Below are 23,070 nucleotides of genomic sequence, written 5' to 3' on the forward strand. Positions count from 1 at the left end.
GAAAAAGGTAGAAGCGACAAAACGCGAACGTTAAAACGTGCTTGTGATCGAAGTAAGTTATTGAGTTGAAAAAAATTTGGCACGGTCGCAACACCTTCAGAAAAATTTAAGGTATAAAGGAAAAATAAAAAAAATAAATAAAAAATGTTACAAAACAAATAAACATATATAGGCTATAGCTTTATTAGCCTACATAACTTTAGCTGATATATTGAAGATTTGTATGGACAGTTGCTATGAAGATCGGCCATGGTGCGTTATCAAGAGTGCTGATGGTCGTAAGGGGAACACGTCTTGATGCGTCTAGCTCATAGCAAAGAGCAAGGCAGGCAAAGAAAACCCCACAAAGAAATCCTACCACGGGCAAAGCCATTTCAAGCGCAACGCACCAGGCCTTGCACGACTCACAAAATAGATAGGCTATAACTTGACGACATGAAACAATGACAAAAAACAAATAAATCAAACTAGCAAAAAACAACATCATCATCTTGCGGAAATTCAATTATACCCAGGGAAGTTATGTCTTAAAGATATCAAGCGTGCTTTGATAAAAGTTGCGTTGATAAAGCGATAATTTTAGACCCCTGTCAGCTAAACTCGCCACTTCCACACCGATCCAACGTTGGCTAACGTTGAATTAATGCAAAAATGACAGTCATCGCCAGCTGGGATGTAGTAGTGGTATGTCCCAGTAATATGATAAATTTGGGTTACCGTATGGTATGTCGGATGCAAAAGAAACCATGTTGCCAAAATAAAATGCAAAAACTGTTGTATTATTACCAGACTTGTATTTAACCAAAGACAGAATAAGTCAGAAACAGGCAAAATAAATCGAAGTTAAATATTGTGGTCGATTGCACTACAGTGGTAAAGTCACATAACAATTTTTAATCTTTATATCTGGTTTACGACATTATTGCCCGACTTGTTCTCACTGCATTATGCAAGAAAGAACACCAATCGGTACCGTTTTTATAGTCGGAAAATTGGAAATCAGAAAACTTTACTCTGACAATCTCGGTAACCGGCCCTGCGTCATGATCCTCTACAAGTAAGCTACGGTACGCGAAACTACCAGGAACAACCTATCAAGGCTTTGTCAGTCCGAGGATAAAGATTCAAAACCAAAACCAAACCAAAAAAATAAAGTCTTCGGTGTGACCCGACCTGGAATCGATGTCAGCTTACCAGCACTAGAGCCAAAAGCGAAAACACTCGGCCACTGAGCTGGTAGTAGGCCAGACTCACCTAAAAGGATGTAAAACGCCACGCAATTTATACGGTAAGAAAGAACGCAAGAATGTATAGCCTAACTGCGGTAATGTACAAAGCGCTAATATATATTGCCTAAGTCTTATTTTCCACAACGCAACTATAACTGGAAATAAAACATCTTTGTTTACACAAATACACCCTCGACCTATAAATCATGTAGTTAAGCCTAGGTTACTGCAGTCAGTCTATCCTTGACTGAGTTTACCGGTACTTTTGGTAGCGAGCCAGGGAACTTTCCAAGATGCTGATATTCAAAGAAAACTTCATAGTCTGTGTCTGCTGCGATAGCTCAGTTTGTAAAGCGCCTGACTTTATGAAGAAACTTCATGATCAAGTGGCGCTAGTTCGGCTCTCGGGGTGTGCGCTTTAACAACGTATTTCAAGGACAACTCTCCATTCAGCAACACTTAGTGAGTGGCATAATTCAAAGAAAACCAAAAGTGGAAACTTTACTATGTCAATCTCAGTGATCAGACCTGTGTCACTAGTTCAAAGCCTCCACAACTACGTCAATGGTTCAAAGCATCCACATTCCACATTCTAAAAGTATGTAAAGCTGTGAAGATTAAGCTCTTAAAGAAGCTTTCTCAGTTCGAGGATAAATATTCCCAAATGAATCATTCATATTGTGTTCTTTAGAAGTGTCGTATTTCAGGGGGCTGCCTCCTCCCTTCGCCGCTTCCTCTCCTCATTCATATCGTGCCCAAACCATTCTCTCAACGGCCCTGACTACAGTGCTGTGACAGATCGGTAGGTGAGATAGCCCCCTTCAGTGGCGTACGCAGGGAGGCCCCCCCTGCGTACGCCACCTTAAAAATTTAAGGCCCCCCCCCCCCCTTAAAAATGTTTTAGTAGTTAACGACGTAGATTAAGGCATTTAATATGTTTTGCATTGCTCTGTCAAAGCAATTACTGTAACAATGTTGTTTTATAGACTAAGCCAATACGAAATACATGGTCCAATCCACCTACCCCACCCCAGGTATGCCAATGTGGAATAGTGTTCTGTAAGCCTATTATAGTGATTAGTGAGAGAGAAGTGGATAAAGTCTAAACTAAAACCATACTGGGATATCATGAAGACGTCTGGGATATCAATAGCCAGTGGCGTAGCCAAGGGGGGGGGGGGGTTGGGGGTTACAACCCCACTTTGGCATGCGTGTGACATCACGGTATTGAGAGTGATGCTTTCAGTCTCTTTATGCTTGGGAATGATGCTTTCAGTCTAAAAAAAACTTGCCTAATTTTAAACAAAACTGCATTAAAAGAGCGAGTTTTGCCAATACCAAACATTCAAACATCTCAGCCAGGAATTAACAACAAGAAAACATAGAGACTTGGCTTTGTTTCCGTAAAATGCCAAAGAAAACATGATCTTATCCTTTTGCTATGCCACCTGACAGCACCGTTTTATTTAATTTAATTAAGACCCCCAGACCCCCCGCTGCTGGGTGTCGTCTTAAGCGAAAACGCCGTCGGGCTTCGCCCGCCGGTCGTCAAAACCCCTCCTTTCAAAATTCCTGGCTACGCTTCTCTCAATGCCCCCCTTGAGAAAATCCTGCGTACGCCACTGGCCCCCTTAATAATAAGAAAATTTATTTGGGTTTAACTTAACACGTTTTAAAGTAGGCCAAGCTTTTGTTGTTTCCTCGCTTTTTGTTTATGAGCCAAAACTCTTTCGTCGACATTATGTTTCGACCAGGTCTGATATTCATTTTGAAGCTTTCTGATATCGTTTCGTTTCAGTCCAAAATTATTGACTGCTTTAGATTTTGATTTATTTTTTTCTCTTTTCTTGTTGATTGGTCCTATACAGTAGGCTAGATACTTCACAACAGTTCGAGCAATAAACTATCTTTTTTTGCCATTACCTTTTTACTTCTATTTTCAACTAAGTTATAGCTTACAATTAAAAGTCAATGTAGGCTACACATCTTGTAATGTCGATAATTCGATAACAAATCTTTTCAGTTCTATAGGCTAATAGGTAAACTATCATCAATTTTTCTAAAATCGTTCTTAACGGTACTAGTTGGATCCGTTTTTTGTTACAATAATAAGATAAATATTTTGAGAAAGATTTGTGGAGTTTATGGATGAAATATTTTCACGAAAACTTCAACTATAGACTTAGTCTTGTTTTTAGTCAAGAAATATCAGCAAAGCAACTTAACACAGTGTACATTAGCCTATATACCTTGTTATAGCCACCACTAGGCTAAATATGGACTTAAGCTACCTAGGTATTACAATAAAAGAAATAGGCGACAACTAAAAGGAAAATGAATACAACCTGGTCATAACAGTAAATAGCCTAAGAGATATTTTCAATTCAATTTTTTTCAATTGTAGGTAAAACTGAGAAACAAACAGGCCTACTGGAAATAGGCTGTATCACAACCTGAACACAAATTTAATAAACCGATGTTTTTAGGCAACTTAATTGTCAACAATTTTTTTATATAAGTTGTTCCAAGAAAGTTTTTTCTATAATGATGCTAGTCCTACTGTAATGCATGTTTAAAACTAAAATTACCAGTAGGCTACTCAATACCGTAGCCTATGTGATTGATTTCAATAATTTTTCTCTGACAGGCGAAGTTCTTCATGAATTAAAATTACAAATAGGCCCTAACATAGGTTAGATTTCATTGAATTTTTGGTTTAGCATTGACAATGTACAAAACTATCCCAGTAAAACACAATTTCAGCAGTCACAGTTTGATCTTCGCTAAATGGCAATGACTAGCCAATAGCAAAAACTAGTCAGTCTCATTGGTATTTTAAAATAACTCAAACTTTTTGGCTACCTTATAAAGTTTTTGTGATTCATAAATGTATCCTACTATTTTGCAACAAAGGAACCCTGACAGCCACTTTATCAAACCCAGATCTGGTATAGATCTGGTCAGACCAACCGATCAGGTAACGATCTGGATTAGATAAAGTGGCTGTTTGGAAAGATACTAATTTACAATTCTATCCGACGGCAAAATGGTTTGATAGCATATGAAATAAAGGCCAAATGATTCAGTTCAATTACAAATTTACACAAATGTGATGTTATTTACATGCAAATTAAGTCACAAACTACAAGTCTAATAGTATTGATTTGATGGTGGTGGTCTGTAGTATGGTGCATTTCCTGTCGCCTGAGCGTTGTTGTAATAAGCTTGGTTTTGTGGTTGCTGAGGTAACCGGGTTGTCTCATACTGCGTGTTGGTAGACCAAACGCTTTCTTTGGAAGATGAACGCTGCAAAAAATTCCTGACATTAAACTATAGTATATTTTGTCCGATTTATACATATCCCACATGTTGTGGTAAAAGTTTGTTAATTTATTTTTATTTATTATTTATTTGCTTCAGATTAATAGGTCCATAGCAGCACGTTGATTGCCGAGGTCTGATACCCCAATCTGGTCCCAGATTCCAGCACGTACTGATTGAGATCGAGTGAACTGCTTCTCTGCAATTGACTTGTTAGGTCGAGTCGATAAAAGAAAGACTGATCTTTGCATCCACTTCAGGGGTGCCATTGAAGTGTTGCTTTCCAGCAAAATGATTTCTTTTGCTGTCAAAGTGGCGTCCGTTCTTTTAAACGTCGAGCTAACTTTCTCATGATGGAGACAACATAAATATTGAGTTTCAAAAATATTCATCGAAGATGCAAACTCGCCTCTCACATATTTATCGCCTGGCACTGAGTCTAGCTGTTAAATTTTCAAAATGGAAAGAAGATAGTCAATTTTATTCTTAGGCTATTTATTTTTTTATGACTAAATATGGCATGCAAAATTCGTTAAAACAGCCATGGGCTGGTCTACACTTCACTTTAAATCAACTTAGTGTTGGCTCAATGTAAGCTATTCGACTCAACGCCTAAGAACGTCTTTCTTTGTCGCCGGTCTGTTACAGGCCTACTTGATTTTAAGGAATAAATTCACAATAAGATTTTCAATAACAATTATGTTTCATCTAATAGCTTCCCAGACAGCCACTTTATCTAGCCTAGATCTGGTAAGAATTGATAAGATCCGAACCCGATCTGGTAAAGATTAGGACCTGATAAAGTGTAGGTCTGGGTTGGGTTAAGCTTAGGTTAAATAAAAACAGAGAGAGACTGTTCACCAGGCATTTTATAATAAAAGTAATTTGCGTTCTTCTGGTGACTATTTACTAGGTTACCTCCTGATGTTAAAGAAAGACCTTCTGTCTTGTCTGATGACTTTTCAATGTTTCTTGACGGTGGCCCAATAGATAGATAAATTTACGCTGTTGGAAAGCAGCCTACTGGTTTTAGGCATTCACTGCATTCAGTTTAACCTCTAGGTATCTTGTTGCGTGTTTTAATTCTGATTCTTGCTGCTTACTTTATTCATTTTATCAGTACGTTTTTGTGTTGTGCCATCGTTGCTGAACAGGTTGTGTTAACCTGTTTTAGCCACCTTGATAAAGTCAGTCGTGCTGACTGACGAAACGTCGGAAATACAAAAGCTAGTTATCATCTTAGGTTAAATGTTAATATTCCAATTTTAACGGCAATGCATTTTTTTTTAAATAAACAAATATTACCACTCTGTTTTTCTTATCTGATGCCAAAAGTTGCAATATTCCGGCGGTGAGGAACAATATACCGGATGCCCATGCGAAAGCATAGCAGAATCCAAAGTAAAAAGATAAGGTGAAGGAGCTCAAGATACCAGAAGTGAACATCAACACAGTATAAGCAATTACTCCAACAATGGTGAATGAAGCTAAAAAACAATAATGTTTTGATGTCTTCTCAATTACTAAAAATAGTCTATAACCTTGGTTTGGTTTTGGATCTTTATCGTCGGACTGACAAAGCCTTGAATAGGTTATTCCTGGTAGTTTCGTATGCTTGTAGAAGTAGAGGCTCTTGACGCAGGGCCGGTTACCGAGATTGGCAGAGTGAAGTTTTCCGATTGTTGAAGTTTTGTTGCCGAGGAATTATTCCATTCACTAGGTGCCACTGAATGGAGAGCAGTTCTAAAAGTGCGTTGCTCAAGCGCACACCCCGAGAGTCGAACTTGCGCCGCGTGATCTTGAGCCGGGCGCGTAACCACTGAGCTAACGAGGCGAACAAATCTTCTGGATTAACCATAGGCCATTTGCCCTACTTCAAACGTTGCCTGTTTCTTTTGGATTCTATTCATTCAAATTTACTTTCTTATACCAATTCGCACTATCAACGGCTAGGTTTACAAGATTTTTTCAACTTCCGGTAAATAAAAAAGAAGAAATACGAAGTAAAAAAGTTAAAACACAGTAGGCCTATATAATTAGGATCCATCATCCTTTACCTTTACTACCTCACGTTGACAATGTTTTGATTTATGAATTATTTTATCATTAGCCTTAGCTCTTGCCATACTCTATAAATCGATCACTTCACTTTTATTATCAATTCAATTATATTATTATTATTGTTGTTGTTGTTGTTGTTGTTGTTGGTATTATAGCTATTACTATTTTCTTATTAATAGTATCTTGTTTTGATCTGGTAATCACATTATTTAGAATCTGATAAAAAATTTATTATATTAACAATCATCTTACCCGTCAGAATGTTGAGAACTCCCATTGCAATCAACACACCCTTGCTGTCCTCATTGGGAATACAATAGCTTACAAAGCTCGCTACAAACGCGCAGGCAATCAGCACGTCACAAACGAGAAGAATGATACGAAGAACAAATGACGAAACGTCGACATCGAACCCAGGAGACCAACCTGAAAAAAAGAATTAAACAACAAAACTGTTTAACACTTCTACAAAAAAGTACCCCAAATAAACACCTTTAATTTAATTGTGCAATAAAAGGACTTCGCGATCCCATGATTGTATACAGATATAGTTGATAAATGGTTATATAATTGTCTCTTCTAATGAGCTGAAATGAAGTTTGAGCTAGTTATTTGTTCATCATTTGTATAAAAACGATAAGAACGTCAGCCGATTGTATAAAGCAAGAATAGTGATAGCCTAGGTACCATGTTCCAATCATTGGGTTGGCCTAGTAGCCAAATAATGCAGCTGTACTTACTGGTGAGTGGTCACCCGAGTAACCTACTGATAATTAACCAGGAAGAACTTTTTCTTTCTGAGAATGCAGCACTATAGCATTAACTACGTGGTTAGTGGAGTGATTAAACTAAGGTTATCTATTATCTACCTAGCAGAAACGTCTTGCTGGAATATTGAATTGTCTTGCATTGCATGTGATTGGGCATTGTAATCAGAAACTACATGTATCTGCGTGATAACTTCACCGCGTTTACAATATTTTCTCTTTAGGCTACAATTGGTTTTTGTACCTATAATATAGCATTCATATACGTATAACGTAATCTGTCATGCTGTTTTAAAGAAAGTTTTTTTTTTATTCCGCACATAGTCTAAACTCTGAAACAAGTAGCCTAGGCTTATAAAAAGACACATTTGTTCATTTAAGATTTGATTTAAATATTAACCAACAAACTGTAATTGAAACATATTCTTACCTTGATTTATGCAAACTCCTAGTGCGCATGTTTGATACAGCCCTTGCTGTGTGTTAACCCCGCCAGTCAGAACCACAGTCCATTCTCTGTTTGCTTGCGCTGCTATAGAAAGCCCCATTGCAACGTAGAATAATATGGTCCCAACCCATGCTATTGTTGAATTAGCCATATTTTCAACATAAAATAAACCGAAAGATTTGAATAAATAACCGACCTAAAATTTAAAACACCTTTACACTTTAAGACAAGTGAATAGCCAACAAGATAGTCTACAAATTTGTGGATATTTTAGCTTTTTCTGCCAGAAGGTGGTTGCACAGGATAACCTGCTTTTAAGTGACGATCATCGCCTAGACTCCCACTGTAAGTTACCCTCAAAAAGTACAGATATAGTTAATAATTAAGTTAGTATTAGCTTATTTCCGTTTGAAGGCAGATAATAATAGTTTCAAGATTTTTTACAGGTTTCTCTCTTGTCTGCACCATTTTTACTGAACGTAACCGATAACACAACTTAAATATACTTCTGATGTTGGGTTTTGTGGCCGTGCCAACTAAGTTACAGATATATACCTACTACATAAACTAGCATTGAGGCACTTCTTAAATCGTTCAAGATTTTTCCACCTTTTCCCGTTCATTGAAGTGCTGGTATTTCGACTATCGTAGGTCTAATAGTATCATTTTTTGTTCCGCGCACACGTTAATGACAAATAAATTGATTGATTTCTCATATGCAACTGAACTTCAACACAATTTCAATTTAGGGCGACAATAATGTTATCGTTTCAAAAACTGCTGTTACGTTTTCACACTTATAAAAGTACCGTATTTTTTAGTTATCAGCCTTTAATAGCTCTTGTCTCACACTTATTGATTTTTTTGAACCTGCAGTTTCCTTAGCAAAACATTGCGTTCTTTGCAGTAGACCTACACCTAATTTCCTACCACTGACCGAGAACATTACAGCAATTTCATACTAACAGCAACAGGACATGTTTCTTATAAAAGTAAGCTTTAGATGGTCAGTGGTCACAGCATATTTCTATGTAATTGTGCGGGTGAGAAAATCAATGCATTGTGACGCAATCGTCTATTATTTTCCCACCTTATCTAAATATTGACTTTTTCATGGCAACATGCTGGAATGGGTTGGTTGTTTGATGTTCTATTGTTTCATCTATTTTTTCTATACCATTGGCTATTCACATAACTATGACTTCTATTATTGTGTTGCTATTGTCAATAGTTCGTGGCGATTTATACTCGCAATCGCATTACTTTTATTCAAGTTATGTAGGCTACGGGATTGTTTTACGTCAATGTAAAATTACGTAAGTTTGCTGGTAGGCTATGCTTGCAAAAAAAGTACAAAGTTTCAATGTTTGTCGGATTTTTATTTTCAGAATAGGAACTACATGACCAAGCAAAATTGCGGTGCCTTTTTTGTTTTTTTATTGGATTTGCCGAAGTTATGGCCGAAACTGAATATAGCCTACAACCACAAGACTAACATATTTTATGCAGCAAATCTAAAAACTATAGCCTACAATACGGTACGTACTTCGTTAAGAGAGATTAGGCTACGTGGTAGTCGTTCCAGAAAATTATCAGCCGGTAGTCGAATTAGAATCGTACTGAAGGCGAACGTCTTAAAGGTCTCAGCCTTATCCGCTGCACCATTCAACCGCTTTAAAACTTAACTGAATATATAATATATAGCGTAGGCTAGGTAGGTAAAGGTGAGTCCCATACTTGATCCAAGCATCGAGAGATGAGAAGATTGGGTTCTCATTATACTAAGCATTCGGCACTAACGAGAATAGGGTGGCCAGTTCCTTTCTCTCGGCCGCCTTTCCTTCAGCAACTACGCCCACCTAGTTTGTTACAACCCGGGTAGAGGTGAGCGGTGTTTTTCAACAACCACCTAAAGTCGGGAGGCGAACCAGGATTGCATGATTGGAAAGCAACCGCCTTATCCGCTGCGCCATCCCACCATCCCCTATAGCGTAGGCTACACGAAAAATACACTTTATAATATCCAAAGCCTCTACAGTCTACAAGTATACAAAACTGCCAAAATTAACCTCTCAAAAGAAGCTTTCTCAGTCCTAGGATAGTGATTTCCACAATTGATCAGTTTATTGTGTAATTGTGACATCGCACTAAATAATTCGCGTGAAATTAAAATGGAATACATAATATTTAGCCCATTCATTAAGCACGGTCTACCAGAAACGCACATCAAATACACAATTAGGCATAGCGGCAAAAACAAGGATGTGAAAGGCATTTAACCTACAGACTGTGCCAGAGAGCTGGATAAATGAGGAATTTTGAAGCACATGACGCAGAAACTAGAACGTCGAACGTTTTGTCACAAGTAGCTGTGCCTGTTTCTTATTGGAAAGCTGTAAAAAAAGCGCCATATGCATAAATAAAATTGCTTTACCTATGAAAATACATCTGCGAATGAGTTTTTTTTCTTCTCAGCAGTAAGAAGTGGACAAAGACACAAAAATCATGACAAAGTGACTTTTGAATTAATTGAAAATGACACCTTGATCCAGAGATATCTAAACTAGATAGTGATCATAAGCGAGCAGTTTAGCATCCGCTCGTCTAGAAATCTGTGCCTTGACCGAATCATGTTTGGAAAACATATCTAACTACCGGTAATATTTCAAAAGATCGGTCGTTGTGTGGACGCTTCTAAAGGGATAAAAGATTGTGGTTTCAACATGAACAAATTTACGCTTTGCTGATGATAGGCTAGCCTACTGTTCTGTTGGCTGAATCGCAAGAAAATCTTCAAAAAATATCGGACAATAATAATTCAACTGGTAAAGAATTTTATATTAAAATTAATGATATAATTAATTAATCTCAAAATCATCAGACATTCCAGTACTTCAACTTATTGATAATGAAAATGTACAAAAAAAAGTTTCTTATCTTGGACATTCAATAACTGGATATAGAAGGTGCAGAGGCCGACTGACCATGAAAGTTTAGGGCGGATAAAAATTGCAAGAACTGCATTAGAAAAAATGAAAAACGTTTTTATCAAAGTTTAAATTTAGCAATTCGTCAAAGGATATTAAAATGCTTCTGGTCAACCTTTTCACACAATTCAAAGTTGTCACAAAAAATGCTATCCAGAAAGTCGAACATGTGTTCACATTAACGCTCAGCTCTCAGAAAGAATCAAGAAGCAAAGACATTGTGCGCAAAAAGTATGACAGGGTAATTTGCTACAATTTGGAAACGTGGTTTGTAACTAAATAACTTTAACATTGACGACACATTCTTGCTGACAGTCAACAACAGAGAAGCCTTAACCATCCCAAACGCTCAATCAAGCGCACCCAGCTATTAACTTTGAAACAGAACTACCAACAGCAGACAACGCCATCTCAGTACTGGACTTCACCATACAGAGACGGCACAATCTACCACGAGTTCTACCAGAAAAAAGCAAAGACAAAACTACTCCCACACTTCGATTCGGCCCTGCCCACAGGCCACAAATACCAAGAGGACCATACCCCTAAACGAAATACAGAGAAGAAAGGATAGATGTTCCTAGAGCAACACCACACCTGACGGAATTCGAGAAGACGATCGAGGACAACGGATACCTCAAGAACTTTCTTAAGCAACCACCCAGACGACGACGACACCAGCAAAACAGACAAACCCCCCCAGACACCATATAACCCAATACATTTTAAATTTTCTTTTATGAGCGACGACGCGGACCGTAAAGTAAAGAAAGTCTTCAAAGACTTGGATTAGCCAGTCCGCCTCTTTCGACGCTCACGAACCCTCCGAAACGTCCTTCAAAAACCACAAAAATCCGAACCTTGTCTGCTACAAAACTGCCCACTACGGAACGACGACATGTGTACCACCCAGAACCGTGTCTACAAGATCACATTCAAGAAATGCACGGAAAGCTACATAGGCAGCACGATCCACCCACTCCACTCCCGCCTGAAAGAACACCTTAGCTCTGATAAAAGTTCAGTCTTTGATCATCAACAACAGTGCCTTTCCGACTTTGAGTTTACAATCATTGCCAGAGAAAACGACGCGGTACAATTACGCTTCAAAGAGGCCATTTTCATAAGCAGACAGAATCCAAAGATCAACAACCGTGCCAAAAGGGAAGAACTATGTCACCTAATCTATTAATCAACCGATTCAACAAAATTTCACAGCAATAACGCCTAATAACACAGTAATTCAACAGCCAGCATCAGCCTCAAGCCAAACAAAAGAGCCACATTAAAGAACGACTCACTGACTTCAACACCATTCGTCATAGCACATGACAAAGGAACAGCGTTCCGAAAGCTAGTGCAATTCGCTATTACCACAGCGAACTCGCAGCGTCAGGCTAAAACTGGTCGTTAAAATCTAAATTGTGAAGTAAGTTAAATATGCTGTAACGTTACGTCATGAACACTTGCACATTTTATCGTACAATTGCAAATATTATCAGATCAATTTATTGTAGTGAAATTATAAATGTAGAAAAAACTAAGTACATCCACATTACGACTATACATCAATGCCTAATGTTTACAGCAAAAAAACAGTGATAGCAAATACATAAAGCGGTCAACTCTATAGTGAACTGATTGGATAGGAAGAGTCTTTACGCATACAATATAATACAGCACACAATGTACTTTCATAACTAAGTTAAGTCAGATATACACTTTCACACAACAGTGTTTTTTCTATTTCATATTTATAAGTGCCGTGCCTAACACAAGCAAGAATAAAAATCATGAAAAACTTCACAGCAATAACAAGCGTACGAAGGCAAAAGAAGTCATCGCCCATACACAAAAATATATTTATATGCATCTAAAAGCAGTTTACATAACACAAAAATTATATTCTATATCAGACGAGTCGGCTCCATCTATTCGATCCAAAATCCGATATGCAGGCGCAAAATAAAACCGGTGGTTCTCAAACTTATTTCCTTGCGACGCACTCAATTTTTTTTTTGTATTGGTGACGCACCAACATTCAACAATGAACTTGTTCAGACCCATGGATTGACAAGTGGTGTCAGTTATTGAAATAACACTGAACAAAGAACACACTGAAGGGACGTGATGTGTAAACTTTCTTTGCTGTAATAATGTTTATCAAATATTATTAGAAGTTACAGGACTGCTACTCACATTTTCATTTGAAATACAATTATTCTATTCGATATTTCGTTTCAATTGCAGCCACAACAAAACCCTACTATACATAAATTAGATAAAAAGAAAAGTATACTTAGCGCTGTTTTAGCAAGAGAAGTCTTAGCGTGCTCTACTGAGTAGCATCAGGTGTTTAAAAAAAATTGTGCTACTCTTCTACAACATAGCAGGTGCATATCGCGTAAAAGTATGCTCAAGAAAAAACCACATGAACGTGTAATAAAGCAACATACTTCGATTATGTAACGCACACTTTACGCTGTGCCCTTCACTTGTCTGGAGTCTTAATAAGGAAAAGGTGTTAGTATGATTACTGTACCTATCTAAATTGCAAAGTCGTTTTGAATTAATGTCATTCAACACAACAATTTTTACTTTTTCTTTAGCATAAGTTAAAACTGCGTGACGACCCACGAAATTCTAAACGACACACAAGGGCGTCGCGACGCAGAGTATGAGAACAAAATGTGAATTTATTAATCATTAACATACTTAAAAATTAAAATCTGATAACGCTTGAATTACTGTGCAACATAGCAACAATGCGAGATCAATTTTACATCTGATTAATTAAAGCTATTTAAAATACATATAGCACATCGCTCTATTTTGTTAGCAATCGCACCAGTCCAACAGTTGATATTCAGTTTATAGTAACGTTTGTACCAATACTTGTTGGTCCATTAAACACGGCATCGTTTATCTGGACGTTATTACACGTTCCTCCAGTTATCGTAGATGTGTTACTGTTGTCTGTTGGAGCAGACCTGGTATCATTTTGCCGTTCCATCCCAAATGGCATTGGTCCCAGATCAGTAAAACGTTGGGTGTGTCTTCCCAGATTTCCTCTCACATAGAACTCCCTTGTTGTCGGATTGATGTATAATCTCGGCTGCAACATTATCGCACCAGCACCTTCAGAAATATGGGTTGGTGGCTGAAATAGATTTTCAGGACTTGCATCGGAGGTTTCAGGGACGACAGCAGGTTCAGGAATAACACTTGATGGTTCTGAAAAGTCATGAGAAGGATCAGAAGGGATGTCAGAAGTCGCAAGAGCTGCGTTTTCCCTGTCTTTTGCTGTATCAACAAAACGTTCGTTGTCGTGCCATTCTGCATTGACAAAAAACACTGACATTAGGATTGAGTGAATAGGAAAGCGAGAGGACTGATTGTTTGTTCACCTTTAGACATGTTTAAATAATCCTGTAAGATTGCGTTTCAATTCAGCAGGTGACTTAATGGCAAAGCATTATGCGAAGAAACAAACATGAAAAAAGCTTCCGTAAGTTTTCATACACGAGGCAAGACTATGTCAGTTACTTTTCTTTGTAGGCCTACTGCTTAAATTATCTTGCGGAAAAAGAGTTTAGCAAGTCTAGTCAGTTCTTATCCACCTTTAGTTTAACAAAGCATAATTTAGTCACCGAAAATAGAACGTTTATTACACAATGTAAGATACAAGACAAAAGTCATAAAATACACCTTAAAAAAATTCCCTACATGTAACCGAATTTTCGAGGAGGTTTGGTCAGCATTGAATGATTATACACAAACAGTTCAACCTCTGATCACTGCTAATCATGCTATACATGGTACAGCACAATGAATACAAACTAATGCTTTAGAAATACCCTGAGAAGCACCAACAGGACGTTTTGGAGCAGTTTCATTATGCTCATCTGCAATCAGATCATCATTGACAATTTCTTCATCATCCTTTTTTTCGCCAAGACCTGAGTAATTTATCGCAGGATCATGGTCCTCGTCCTCAGATGAAATCACTCTTTTTAAAGAACTTGTGGAACCTGAAGCAATTTCTCCAGGATTCTAAACACAAAACATAAACAATGAACATTACATAACATCTGAGATTGCGACCAAAACTCGAGAGACATTGCAAACAAAAAGATGCAATGGTACGTCAACCAGCATACTCAACTAGTATATACTGGAATTAAAGGACGTCTTTTATGCTCAACTAGCAGTGAGTATTGCGTTTGTTTCTTGCTATAGTTCGTATCTTTCCTAATCGCAATGTCTTGCTGCTACTACATTCTGGTAACAAACTAGCTTTGACAACTTCCGTGTAAATTTCTTGCAGCTTTGTTCAGCTTGTTGGGGTTTGAATTAATACCTCAAAAGTTATTTAACATTATGAGGTGTGACAAAAAGTAATGGGACTGTACCAATCGACAAGGCACTTTTTCACCATGCAACACAACTTCTTAGCTGCTTTGTGCTGAAAATTTTTAAGCCAAGCATAGCCACCTGGAGATGCGGCCTGATTTGTCACATTTTGCAGATTTTGATTGCAGCTACTGCTAGTGTTTGACTGACATTTTTTGAGATGTTTTTACTTTTTGCGGTTTCCTAATGACATAAAACTTTTTTGTTACCTTGGGGAAGTGTGACACGAAGCAGCTAAATCCGTTTTCGGGATTTTGCTTTACTTCGTTACGTACCACAAACCTAAGTTGTTTCTGATAGAACACAACGGTCGACTTGCCTTCGCCGAGCACCCCAATATCGGGAGCTCCCACTCTCGCATGTAAGGCAACGTCGACCAACGGGTGTGAGGATTAGCGACCCTCTCCCGCAGAAGCAGTAGCAAATGAGAAAAAGTAAGTTGAAAAACGCAAAATCAGACTGTTATTGAAAATTAACAGTCTGACTAAAATCTTCGAAATCAAATTTTCTTTGTTTTTCAACATCTGATGATGTTAAAACCTATTGTGTCATCTGGGGAAAACAGTAAAGAAAGCGTAAAAATATAACTTTTAGAAAATTTTATTTAAACGTTTGCCCAAAGTTAGAAAAACCTGAAAATTAATGCAAAATGTGACAAATCAGGCCGTATCTTCAGGTGGCCATGAGCCAAGTCATTCCGTTTTTTTATTACAGACTTTTTTGCAACGAAGTGTCCTTAACCCTAGTTAGTTGTTACGCAAATGCCGGTGGCACAAAAATAGGGCAATCAATCTGAACTTTTTAGCGAAATTGAAGAAGTGTCCAACCGAGTGTTTAAAACTTATTCGGTTCTCTAACACGATCCTGAAATGAAGTGACAGAGCGTACAGTGGAAGACACTACACTTATTTTTTGACTACAAATGGTTTGGGTCATCATGGATTTGCGCCTCAGGATGAAATAGTGAATCAACATTTCTACCAGCAGGGGCTCATTCAGCTCAAGCACCGAGTTCGACGCAGGGCTTCTTCACGATGACAAAGCACCCGCCCACAACGCCATCAATGTGGAGCAGCTCTTGGTCAAAAAACAAGGGTACGCTAGACCGACCTGTCGCTAGACAACTGACCACGGCCGACCTGTCGCCAGGACATCTCACCACTAGACAACTTGACGCGAATTCCTTACTAATCCAATTTACGTTTCCATATCTTTCTTTTCAAATCATGCAAACAAAGAAAAAATAAAAATCAACCCCATCATTGGTTTACTTTAAATACTCAGTTTATTTAACAACATACAAACTAATGACAAAACTGTTTCAAGTACTGAATGGTCGTGCGGTGGAGGAGATTCCGTTGGTACGGCCACATACAACGAATGAAAAAGACTCCTGGCCTAAGAACGTTTAGTCGCTAGAAGTGGAAGGTGTAGCCTAATCTACGTGGACGACCGAAAAGGTGGTGCGATAACGTGCGAAGCGACCTCCGAAAGGGGAACCTTGTGGCGGTCATTGTTCAAAATAGCAGTGCATGGAAAGCCGCCATCAAACCGGATCGAAGTTTGCTGACGACTAACCATCGCAATACGGGTAACAAAAGGACGAAAACCATGTGCTACTAACTAAATATTACCTACCACAAAACCTAAATTCCATGATCAAGCATTTTTTTAATGTTGTTTAACTTGTTAAAACACTAAAGCAGCGTTTAGACTACATACGTTTTTCTTGCGTAAGCACTACGACAAAACGCATTGCTCAATCCATTACAGACAAGTGAATGGAACTGTTTACATTGCGCACGTATTTCGTGCAGTCGCACTCAGACAATCGCAAGCGATCCATCTGAGTGCTAAGTCAGTCTAAGGTAGTTTTGCGAAAAAACAACGGAGTAGGTTATTTTTTTGTGAAGCAATGATAGAAAAATTACTTTTCAAAAGTGACTTGGGCAGATTTTGCGCTTAGACCTTTTGAAAGGGTTTTATCGTATTTTTAAGCAAGATAGATGCCTCTCAGTAGTGTTTTTCTTCATCAAACTTAATTTATTTTTCATTCTTCAAGGCTTAGGCCACCGTTTTGAGCTTCATGTTTGATAGATCGTTACACCTAAACAATCTATAATTATGAAGTAACAGTGATCACCATGCTTATGAGAGGCTATCAGAAGGTGAGTAAAATGACAAGTTGACTATCAAGTTCCTACTACCTAAATGTTATTTCAAAGTATTAAGCAAAGGATCATACCAAATACCTATTCTGTATTTGGAAGTGCTGATGATTTCACTTTAAACCATTATGGTTTTACCACCTTTTCATTTTGTTGGCTTTATTGCTGTATTTTGTTTCTATAATATCGCTTAATTTGCATTTTGACAAAGAAAAATGAATTCACTTGAAGGCATCTTTAACATTTAAAAGTCATTGCAAACACACAAACATGCCTGGCCTGTCCAGTGGCGGATCTATAAAAACATTTGGGGGGGCACCAAAGTTTTAAACAAAGGAAAATTTGTAATACAACATAGGCAATGCAAAAGTTGAAGTCAAGAAACAAACAGTGTGGTAGGGGGTCCGGGATGCTTGCCCCCCATAAAAATTTACCTTGCTTTGGTGACGTTTCATGCACTTTAAGACCTAATAATGCATATTTTGTGTCAAGACACACACTTTATATTTGACCAAGTTCATCAAAACTGGACTTCTGTGAAAGTTTTTGTCACAAATCTTGATTTGAAATATTGAAGCCTTGTTTTAAATATTTTATTTTTATCATGGCCACAAATAGATTTTAATGATTGATTTGTTAAAGGTTTGTATAGTGCTGTGTTGGCTTTCAAAATAATTTTGAAAATGTACTAATGTGGTCCAAACTTCCCTTAAGTGTAGGCCTACATGGCACATTTCACCTCATACATTGAAATAGGTCAAATTAATTGTTAACTAGTTGACTAATAAAACTTTTCTGTTTTTGTGAACCAACCCAGCAAACTGTTCACTTGAAGCGGTTGACTGTGTCGTATCAATACTATAAGCCTTGTTACTCAATGCAGCCAAAAAAATGTTTTGCTCTTGACATGATCATACGGAGGATGCTGTGATAGCGAAATCGATCTATAATTAAACAATGAGGATGGTACACTGTTTAACTAGTTGAGTGAGCAATGTGCTTGTGGATTTACTACTATACCGTTTCTATCATTTTACTTAATTTAAATTAGTTTGTTTTAGGATGGACCCTCGGCCCCAGAACCTCATGTGACGATGATCTTATTCCTTAAAAATGCATACCTTGGGCATACTGCAAAAACACAAAGTGTAGCTGATACAATCGCCATCACCAAACACTGTTTGTTTTGCCTTGTCCATTGTACTTTGTAGACAAAATCAAGTAATATTCCTTTTCAGAGATTTATAGGCTCTGTCTCTCAGTCACATTTTGCTGTAAACATAAAAACTGCATTTATGTGTATCGTCGTTGATGGCAATTTGATTTGTTTTGCAGATATGTTTGTGGTCACGTGATGATTATTCTGCTGTTGAAACTTGAAGTGTTTTCTTTCTACTTCATCATTGTACAGTCCATGATAAAGAATTTGAACTACATAAACATTGTACTGTCATGGGCACATACTTTATCAGAATTAATACATTACACCTACTCTAGTATGATACAATATTCCAAAAGTATACATGTAGGCTTTAGGTGTACATTTGCTTACAACCTATCTCATTTGTATATTAAATGAAAATACATCCTTCAATTGTTCTGAAGTTATGGGTTTTTATGATTATGTTTTATACAAAAGTATGATATTAATTATATAATTAATTGTATATTAATTATATAAAAGTATAATATTAATTATTATAAAAGTATGATATACATTATTCCATACGTGTGTGAAACAAACATGTTAATATGGAATATTGTAATTGCCATCATTAGACAGATTAACAGAAGATAATTTGTTTACTGAAAATGATTTGTTGTTGTGAATAACTGCTATTGCAGGCCTATAGATATGTTGATAAACACCTAAAAATTGTCAACTATAATGGTGGTTTATTATCACGTATCAACATTGCTATTACAAATAATTCTTTGTCCATATTTTGCCTTGTTGTGACTTTGCAAACTTTTTAATTCTGTTAGTGCTATTTTATTTGTTTCTACCAAATTTGTAGTATCTACTGTTTTCATAGTAGATCTCGGTGCATAGCCTATAAACAATTATACAGAAAACTGCCAACATGCAAAAATACTATCTTTTTGACTCGCTGGTAACAAATAGAGTTGAATTGCATTCAGTTTTTTTTTTTTGTATTAGGCTATTATTATTTTATGAAAGCAGAAAATAAACAGCTATTTGTATTAAACTATAGCCTATCAGAATATTATTAGAGAATATAGTTCGTCACAAATGACAGTGATCTGTGAGATCTCGTACACCCTGTGTATTTATCACAAATATGCATTGCTCACAATGCTCAGTGGTTTACAATGATGGCATTTTCAGTGCTCTTTATGCTGAGTGCAAAGTAGGAAAGCGATTTTTATAAGGTTTTTGATGACCCCAAGGGGTAGGCTATTCGTCATTTTCACTGACTTAGATGTAGGCACTACAATATATGAACAAGGGCACATTTTAGTAGCGGACTTGTGGTATAGTTTTAACTTTTAACATTTAAATAAAGAAACCAATCTATTAAAAAGCGAACAAAGAATTCAATGTTATTCTACAAAGGTTATAAAACAAGGAAGGTTGTTGAACAAAGATACCAAGGCCAGGAGCAAAATGATTGGAATGCAAGGTCAATCTAATCAAAAAATATATAGCCCAGAAATAGTCAGGTTAGTTTTCAAAATGTTTGCTAAACATAAGTTTAGAATCCAAGGTTATTCAAAAAAATAATCTAAAAACATAGCCTGTCCAAAAATTCCAGTGGTACACTCTTGGTGTTGGTCCACAGGAAACAATGTTTGTTTTAACACAAGAACCCACTCGGTGCAATTAAATGCTTGTGGTATTGCTTTAAAAGTCTGGATGCCACTCTGCACTCCAAATTGAGAAGTAATTTTTTTTGGCTTGTCCATTCGCAATATATGACCCTCAAAAGTGTTCTACTTTGATATCATAGTGTGCTGGTAGCTAGTGTAGGCTAAAGTTTGATTACTTGTGTTATGAGCTTGTTTCTTTCTGTGAAAGTCAATTGGGCAAAGGAAGTAAAACTCAACATGTATTACAATGATCGCATTGACAGAACTGATGTGATGTCAACTAAATCAGCTCATTGACATCAAGGCAGGGGAATACCCTATATTTTCAAAATGACGTGTACGCATGAAAACCGCAAGTAGTCTAAACCCACCCTAATGCGTCTTTGCTTACTTCACCTTACTTTACTTACCTTGCTTACTGCAGATGGAAGATGAGAGCATGCAACACTCACATAACCGGAAGAACAGGAAAACATTGCTCCATTGTCGTACTGCAAAATAGCTCGATTGTTTTCGTCATCAAATGCTATTAACTTTGCATCTGTCGTCATGGCCTAAAATGTAAAGAATTTTCTGCATTAAAAGTCAAAATACACACAGGAATGTTGACAAGCTTTAGGTCATGCATTGTGCACAGTCCATTACGACTTACCTCCTTTATCTCTTTCGTAGCAGCAACCAGATCAAGTTCTTCACAGACAAATTGCTGGTAATTGGCTCCGTTCAGGGACACCCTATCATTGACCTGTTTGAACAAAACGGCCTATTAAAAGGGCTAATTTTATCATAATTTGGTTTTAAAAACTAACTGTGAGTTACGCCAAAAGCATCTAAAATTCTGATATCATCAGCGCCCAAATGTTTTATGTGTTTAAAATGTTTAATGTTAAAATGTTAAATGTTTTAAAAAAAAACAAAAAACGAGCATACCATCTATTTAAGTCATTTTGGAAACTTTTGAAAAGTGTTTTATGGATGCCGCATACCATTCATCGTATTATATCGGTGTCGTAAACCAACGGTGTAAAATAACAGATTTATACAAGTATTACCAACATTTAAAATAATTCTAAACTAATTTTACATGGTAAAGAACTAGTTTGAAGTTAAAGTTTGATCGTCCGCTACAAAGTGTCTCTATCATATAAAGGTGATTTTTTTTCTCACTTGAATCGAATGAAGTTGCTTAATCATTTTTTTGTGGACGGTCTCTCTTGGTTTTGGTACATCTATGAGATACACCGTGGGTATGTTCAGAGAGAAATTCTGACAAAAAGCGCTGTAACAAACAATAAACGATGTGAACGCAACCACATTCGTTGAAAACTAAGGCGGTGCGCTGAAGCTTTCATCGTAGTTTTTCGTAGACTTGGCTTCTAATTCAAGCCGAATTCAAAACCAGGGTTTTATAGTTGGAGAAAATATACAGTACAAATAATAAAAATTCAATTCTGAAACGAAAACCGAATTTAGGTACATCAACACTCTTCCGACTGGCAACGAAAACATACAGATAGTTTGTTGTCTTGCGTCAACCAGTGAAGTGGAAGCAACAAAACACAAATAGCAAGCGGCGTCGCATAAATACTGCAGTTGCTTGTAAAAATTAAAATTTTCAAAATAAAGATTTTAATTATTAAGTAGGGTTGAACTGCTTGAAAATGATTTTTAAAGATTGGTATAAATTGCAACATAACCTTTACCTGTTTTCTACGGTAAGTTGGAATTCAATCTGTGCACGGCCGGGAGCATTATAGCCTAAAAATGTTGCACATTCTTCTCGAACGACCTAAAAAAGAGCTTGCATTACATTACCAAAGTCAAAAACATGTGCTTACTGCTTACGATGTAACACAACTTTTCAAAGTATACAAAACAAACTTTGTACTGTGGGCCTGTAACGTGTACAATCATTAGATAAGTGGTCTGCAACTCTTCATCGAGAACACAACACAACAACTTTGCATGTATGTGAGGCTAGTAGATTATAGCGCTATGGCTTGGTTTTTGAATCTTTATCCTCGGACTGACGACAAAGTCTTGATAGGTTATTCCTGGTAGTTTCGCATACTTGTAGAGGTTTTTGACGCAGGGCCGGTTATTGAGATTGACAGAGTGAGGTTTCCTATTGTTGAAGTGTTGTTGCCGTGGAAGATCCAGCTGAATGAAGTTCTTAGAATGCGTTGCTCAAGAAAACACTCTGAGAGTCGAACCAGCACCACTTGATCTTGAAGTTTCTTCGTTCACGAAGTCACGCACTAACCAACTGGGGGGACGCTACCTTTTAAAGTTATACTAAATGAAAAACCTGACTTGGCGATTTTCCACGTTCTTTGTGTTTAACATGCTACCATAAAACGAATTTGAATAAAATTTGGCCCCATTGCGGTCTGATCAGCATTCCGCGCGTGTTTTTGTCAGGGCTTTCAAAACGGAAATGGGGGTGAGCAGCGAAGCGTGCGATTATACAGTCTACGTCACCAACGACTAGCAATCAGCTGATCGGGCAATAGTTTTTACTGCGTGCGAATTAATTGTATGTATTTTCTCATTAACCAGAGTTTCAAACGGCAGATATTGTTCTTCAAACATTAAATCAGCCTCATTCAACGTATTCAGGCCTTCAATCAATGTAAAATGACAATGCAAAAAAACAAGTTTTTGAAGGCAAACTCCACCAAGGCTTGTGAAACGATTTCATCTAGGCAATTCAGCAGGCGTGGAGTAATCAGCATTTTTTTTACATGGATTCAACGTGTCCAGGCCTTGAATCAATGTGAAAATTCTTGGAACGCAACACGTCTGAAATTTCCAACCCAACGCGCTAAAAGACTTTTGATATTG

General features: G+C 37.3%; 2 protein-coding genes across 2 annotated transcripts in view; both read right to left on the reverse strand.

The window, feature by feature from the left end:
• Positions 1 to 3,149: 3,149 nt before the first annotated feature.
• LOC145770807 (uncharacterized) lies at positions 3,150 to 8,018 on the reverse strand. Its single transcript, XM_082582532.1, has 4 exons — positions 7,809 to 8,018; positions 6,864 to 7,037; positions 5,856 to 6,037; positions 3,150 to 4,535 (listed from the first exon to the last, which is right to left on the reverse strand). The coding sequence occupies exons 1-4, from the start codon at positions 7,975 to 7,977 to the stop codon at positions 4,380 to 4,382; spliced, it is 681 nt and encodes a 226-aa protein (XP_082438658.1). The 5' UTR covers positions 7,978 to 8,018; the 3' UTR covers positions 3,150 to 4,379.
• A 1,907-nt stretch (positions 8,019 to 9,925) lies between these two features.
• The window catches only part of LOC145770304 (uncharacterized), a 46,439-nt gene continuing 33,294 nt past the window's right edge, over positions 9,926 to 23,070 (reverse strand). Inside the window, exons 11-16 of the mRNA XM_082581903.1 lie at positions 21,930 to 22,015; positions 21,394 to 21,505; positions 20,879 to 20,971; positions 20,637 to 20,780; positions 14,671 to 14,866; positions 9,926 to 14,047 (exon numbers count right to left, since the gene is read on the reverse strand). Of these exons, the coding sequence (XP_082438029.1) occupies positions 13,680 to 14,047; positions 14,671 to 14,866; positions 20,637 to 20,780; positions 20,879 to 20,971; positions 21,394 to 21,505; positions 21,930 to 22,015 (999 nt within the window). The 3' untranslated portion in view covers positions 9,926 to 13,679. The remainder of the gene's footprint in view (positions 14,048 to 14,670; positions 14,867 to 20,636; positions 20,781 to 20,878; positions 20,972 to 21,393; positions 21,506 to 21,929; positions 22,016 to 23,070) is intronic.

Source organism: Aplidium turbinatum, chromosome 5 (genome assembly GCF_918807975.1).
Source record: "Aplidium turbinatum chromosome 5, kaAplTurb1.1, whole genome shotgun sequence".
In the NCBI taxonomy this organism is placed as follows: domain Eukaryota; kingdom Metazoa; phylum Chordata; class Ascidiacea; order Aplousobranchia; family Polyclinidae; genus Aplidium; species Aplidium turbinatum.